This window comes from Salvelinus fontinalis, chromosome 26 (assembly GCF_029448725.1).
Source record: "Salvelinus fontinalis isolate EN_2023a chromosome 26, ASM2944872v1, whole genome shotgun sequence".
NCBI classification, from domain to species: domain Eukaryota; kingdom Metazoa; phylum Chordata; class Actinopteri; order Salmoniformes; family Salmonidae; genus Salvelinus; species Salvelinus fontinalis.
Genome location: NC_074690.1, coordinates 31,705,368 through 31,711,727, shown reverse-complemented (window position 1 = coordinate 31,711,727; position 6,360 = coordinate 31,705,368). Strand labels below are relative to the sequence as shown.

The 6,360-nt window shown below is 39.9% G+C and overlaps 1 protein-coding gene across 3 annotated transcripts in view; it reads right to left on the bottom strand.

The window, feature by feature from the left end:
* Positions 1-449: 449 nt before the first annotated feature.
* LOC129824116 (laminin subunit alpha-3-like) overlaps positions 450-6,360 on the bottom strand; it is a 122,055-nt gene continuing 116,144 nt past the window's right edge. For all 3 annotated transcript variants that reach the window (XM_055883463.1, XM_055883464.1, XM_055883465.1), the window contains one exon: positions 450-6,320. In XM_055883463.1, the coding sequence (XP_055739438.1) occupies positions 6,175-6,320 (146 nt within the window). In that variant the 3' untranslated portion in view covers positions 450-6,174. The remainder of the gene's footprint in view (positions 6,321-6,360) is intronic.

The window sequence follows — 6,360 nt, the reverse complement described above, 5'->3', positions numbered from 1 at the left end:
GGTATTCTTGCCGCCAGTGATTCAACCAATGAGCGTATAGTATGTTGAAAATAGTGTTTAGAGGCGCTAGATATTATCAAAGATTTCACATGTGAAAATGGAGCTTATGTTTTTATATACAATATTAGGGAGTGGGAAATATGCCCTAGTTTCTATATATCAACTACTTTGCAATGTCAAAATTAACAGACTAATATCCAAAAGATGCAACACTAATATTGGATAAGGGCATGCTTTTATACTGTAGGCCAGGGTTACTCAACTGTTACCATAGGAGGTCCAGAGCCTGCTGGTTTTCTGTTCTACGTAATAATTAATTGCACATCCCTGGTGTCCCAGGTCTAATTAACCCACTCACAAATGTCGAATGTTAGCAGTGGTCAAAAGGCAGGAATGCATATATGTAAAGTAAATGGTAGCTGATGTAACTGTCAAGAGTGAATACAAAATCTGCACCAAAGTGTTTAATAATGGAAAAAGGTCATCAAGAATTATACAAAATTATATACAAAGCTTAGTCTATACTGAACAAAAACATAAATGCAATGCAAAGTGTTGGCCCCATGTTTCATGAGCTGAAATAAAAGATCCCAGAAATGTTCCATACACACAAAAAACGTATTTCTCTAAAATATTGTGCACGAATTTGTTACATCCCTGCATTTCTCCTTTGCCAAGATAATCCATCCACCTGACAGGTGTGGCATATCAAGAAGCTGATTAAACAGCATGATCATTACACAGGTGCACCTTGTGCTGGGGGCAATAAAAGGCCAGACTAAAATGTGCAGTTTTGCCACACAACACAATGCCACAGATGTGTTAAGCTTTGAGGGAGCGTGCAATTGGCATGCTGACTGCAGGAATGTCCACCAGAACTGTTGCCAGATCATTTAATGTTAATTTCTCTACCAAAAGCCGCTTTCAACGTTGTTTAAGAGATTTTGGCAGTACATCCAACCGGCCTCACAACCGCAGACCACGTGTAGCCAAGCCAGCCCAGGATCTCCACATCCGGCTTCTTCACCTGAGGGATCGTCTGAGACCAGCCGGAGAGCTGATGAAAATATTTCTCTCTAATAAAAAAGCCCTTTTGTTGTGAAAAACTCATTCTGATTGGCTGGGTCTGGCTTCCCAGTCAGTGTGCTTATGCCCTCCCAGGCCCACCCATGGCTGTGCCCCTGCCCAGTCATGTGAAATCCATAGACGGGGGCCTAATTCATTTATTTCAATTAACTGACAGATTTTCTTATATGAACTGTAAGTCAGTAAAATCATTGAAATTGTTGCATGTTGCATTTATATTTTTGTTTAGTATACTTGTTTGTGAGAAAATGGTCAATATATATGTCGGGTACATTTCTCTGTGGTGCCAGTTCAGTTGAATATAATTTGAGGCCATTGAGAGAAAATGTCTTGCTTTTTACCAATAATTGACTACTCCGGATCCATATCGATGATTATAAATTGTTCTGTTAACAGACAACATTCACATAAATAAAAAATCCCAATGTAATTATAGTAGGCCCAAACATTTAATATGAGCTCATAGTTACATGTCACGAGAGATACAGAATGGTAATTCAAATGGTAATACCATTGTAGAGTTAATTGTTGTGACTGATATTTTCGTTGTTAAACTGGTCAACATGGCATTTCTTTTTTTAAAGAGCAGAGTTGCTTAGCCTATATGGTAGACATTATGCAATACTGACCAAACAAACGCCACATCCACTCTAAAGAAATATATACTATTTTTTTATAAAAAAAGTTTTTAACCTTTAGTTAAGAAAAAAAACTTATTTACAATGACATCCTACCCCAGTCAAACCCTAACCCGGACAACGCTGGGCCAATTGTGCACAGCCCTTTGGGACTCCCAATAACGGCCGGTTGTGATACACCCTGTAATCGAACCAGGTCTGCCGTGACGCCTCTAGCACTGAGATGCAGTGCCTTAGACCGCTGCGCCACTCGGGAGCCCTAGTGTGAAGGGGGATGAGGAAATACAAAGGAAGAGCATAATTGGGGAAAAACAGACATTTCTATGATATTACAATATCATAATATATTCAATAACAAGATGGTGATGGTAAACACATTTATCACAAAATAAATATACTACACTACAGACTAGCCCACCTCTCTTTATCTTCATGTTCCATACAGAGTAACATACAATTATATGCCGCTTATACCTCACAACATACATGCACGCATGCGCACGCACGCACACACGACGTGCAGTTCGCGAACAATTCGTTATTTTTGAACGACTCGTTTTACTGATTCGGGATTCATGATTCGTTTTTCTGAGTGACTCGTTCACTTTAGTCGTTCGTTTGACCTGCGTCTTACAACAGTTTTAATGGATAGCCCCCTTTTTTCGCCTAAAATGACATACCCAAATCTAACTGCCTGTAGCTCAGGCCCTGAAGCAAGGATTTGCATATTCTTGGTTCCATTTGAAAGGAAACACTTTGAAGTTTGTGGAAATGTGAATTGAATGTAGGAGAATTTAACACAATAGATCTGGTAGAAGAAAATAAAGAAAAAAACAACAGTTTAAAATAATTATAATTCTACCACCATCTTTGAAATGCAACAGAAAGGTCCCAAATCTAGCCATCACTCTGGTTGTAATTCCGATGGTGTCCACAAGATGGTGTCCACAGTGTATGTGCAAAGTTTTAGACTAAGAAGTATGAGCAAGCTACGTTACATTTAGTGTGGAGTCACCCAGGTACATTTGAGCAAATCGCGAAGGACACGTTTACATTTATATTATATTTTTCTGCAATAATGTCGTCAAATCTGTATACTTGGACTTTGATTTAGCTTTTCCAGTATTAGTAGCCATATTGTAAGTTCAACATTTGCAAAACACCCAGTTTTCATAACTTCATAACTCTCCATATTCTTGCAGTTTTGGTCCAAAAGGAAAAGGCTTGCTGTCGCACAAGGTGAGCAGCAAACGTGTGCAACAGATACGGGGTTTCCCGTATCCATACTCCCGTAAAGCCAAGCTCATTGGCTATCTAGCTAGCTTTGTTTGACCCCGATTGGTGCTTATTATTACAGTCAATCAAGTGAAGACCGCCCGTGTCATCGCCATAAAGGCGTCGCTCTCTGACCACATTTGGTGTCCTATAGGATGTACTACACTCCTAATGATATAGTGAAGTCTGGTTACGTTTTAGGATCTCTGTGGAATAAATACGAACGTAATTTGACTGGTTGAAACAACGTTGAGGGTTACATTTTCACAGATTCCTATCTTTGCAAATTGATCGAGTGGAAATACAAAATCGATCGTGCATGCTATATGGACCTTTTTAGGTTTTTAAAATGATTTTATCTAACAAAACTACACTTCATGTTATCCCTGGGACCCTTGGGATGATACATCAGAGCAATATTGCAAATTGTAAGTACACATTTCACCTTCAGAGGTGAATTTATCAAAACCTATCGCTGTGAAAAAAAACTGCTTTGTTGTTAGGAGCTCTCAAACAATAGCATGGCATTTTTTCGCAGTAATATCTACTGTAAATTGGACAGTGCAGTTAAATTAACAATAATTTAAGCTTTCAAACGATATAAGACACTTATATGTACCGACATTTGTTGTTTCTCTAAAATGTGCGATCATGACACACAGCGATTTGATACATGATTTACAACTGTCCCGTTGATGGAACGCCTATCCCTAAGAAGCACACAATCCTCCGGCTCAGCGACATGCTCCAACCACCAAGCACCAACTGTCTGTACTATGCGCCCAGGAAAATTGATAATTAGCATAGAGAAGAAAAAGGTATGTTTAGAACTGATAATTGATTACGTGGTGCAATAATTAATGCAATTAATAGGTTTTTGAATATTATAAACTGGGTATGGTATACTGGTATATCAGACCGTATGCCAGACTGTATACCACGGGTATGTCAAAACATTTGTTTTTCTTGCTATTATTATGTTGGTAACCAGTTTATAATAGCAATAAGGCACCTTGGGGGTTTGTGGTATATGGTCAATATACCACGGCTAAGGGCTGTGTCCAGGCTTTGCATCTTGCCTAAGAACAGCCCTTAGCCTTGGTATATTGACCATATACCACAACCCCTCGGGCCTTATTGTTAATTATACAAGGGTGGGTCTAATCCTGAATGGTGGTTAAAGGTGCATTCTAGCCGGTGTCTATTCCACAAGTTACCACCAGCTAAATCTATGACATTAAAATGCCTATTTACTCTGTTCCATCTGACTGCGTATTCCACTGTCTCACCAGCCCAGCCAGACAATTTATACACTTCATCTCCACTATAAAAAGCATCTAGACATTATCTCACATTTCCTTTAGACTAACATTTAGTTTTCAATAGCGGAGATTTGTATAAACCTTGCTGTCTGTCTCTCCGACATTAGCAACATTGTTTCAATATTCAAAATTGATCTACAACTGTCCCATAGTAATGAACGAGTCGGGACCAGACAGACAGGCAGCGTTTCTCAGCCAGTCGAAATGAATCATGAATCAACTGGCATAATTTTATGAATATATGTACAAAGAAATGTCAATTGGAAAAAGGTAGAACGAAACAAAGAGCATCTACTGTAGTTTGCGGTCTTTCCAGCTTAAATTTGAAGTGATTGTGTTAGCTGTGGTGTTGGCTAGCTCCTCTGAACAAGTGTCCTGACGAGTGAGCACATTTTCTATGCCATGCGAAATAAATGTCACTAGAAAACAGATTAAATAAAAGCAAATCCAGCTACTTTGCTGTTATTCTGGCTGCAATATTTGACGTGACTAAGTTAGCCGTAGTCGGCTAGCTAGCAAGCAATGGATAAGAATGTAGCCCGTCAGTATGGCAATGGAACATTTAGAACGAATGACTGGGTCGCGTCCATAGATACAGAACAAAAAGACTGAACGACTGGGTCGTTTCTGGCAACCGAAACATTAGAATGAACAGCCAGCCGGCTTGCGTGGCAACCCTAGATTTGTGCCGGGACTATATCTTGTGGAAGGATGAAACAGTATGAATAAATAAATACAAATTACTCTTGTTATGAAAATATGTCAATCATTATTTGAATATGTTGGTAACCCGTTGTATAAAATTGATAATGCTCTCGAAGCCGGTATTTGGAGGATACCGTGCCTATATATCCTTCAAACTCAGGTTTCTCGGGCATTGTCACTTATTTATCACAGACAGAGCTTTGTAGAACCAAAACCTACACAGTCTCTGCTTAACAAACTCGAACTCGAGAACAAATCATTTCGGTGGCTGCAGTTCTCGAACGACTTTGTGCTAATCACCCCCACGGCAGTCAAGCAATGCATTACGCCAACAGTCGTTCACAATATAGTCCGGGTGTGGCCACAATTAGACCTCATTTCAAATGTATCAAGAAATAATCTTATTTGTATGCCTCACAATCAACAAATGTACTTTTTTTTTTTAAAGCACACGTTTACAAATCTCAGTCACAAATAAGCCCCGTATGGTGTACAAGAAGCTTGTAGAATCATGACTTTTGAGTTTTCAGTTCATGGTTCGACGGTAGGGGGTCCTGCGTATTCTGTACATTACTGACTCGAACATAATTAGTAGAAATATTCATTATTTTGACTGAAGGATTCGAAAAGATCAGAGCCAGTAAAAAGAGCCAAACTTCCCCATCTCTCTCACTCTCAGTTTTGTATTGCTATCCTTGTGGGGACCAAAAAATGGATTCCCATCCAAAATACTATTTTCCTTAGCCCCTAAATCTAACCCTAACCTCAATCTAACCATAACCATAACCCTAACCCCAAACCCTAAAACTATACCTAACCCTAACTCCTAACCTTAGCCCTAATCCTAAACGTAACCGTAACCACTAACCCTACATTTTATTCTAACCCTAATAGTAAACCTAACCCCTGAGCCTAAAATAGCATTTTTCCTCGTGGGGACTGTCAAAATGTCCCCACTTGTCCAAATGGTCCGTGTTTTACTATCCTTGTGACACACATGCACACACGCACACACACTTCTCTCTTTCACACACAACACTATCGCTCACACACATACATACACATTCTCTGTTTTTGGAACAGATTGCACGCAGCGGCTAGTGGACAGTGGATGTGGTCCCAGGATGTGGTCATGGAGTAGATTCTACTCAGCCAGCTGGACACTCTCTGAGGTTGAGTGGCCCGAATACCCCAGAGAGCCTCTCCAAGGAGATCGGATCCTCATTGATCTTCATGTTCTGGATGCAGCCCTCAAAGGACCCTGTGACTGGGAGGGATGGGTGCATGGACGTTTCTGCCCAAGGAAGAGACAGATACAGTACTGTAATCAAGAG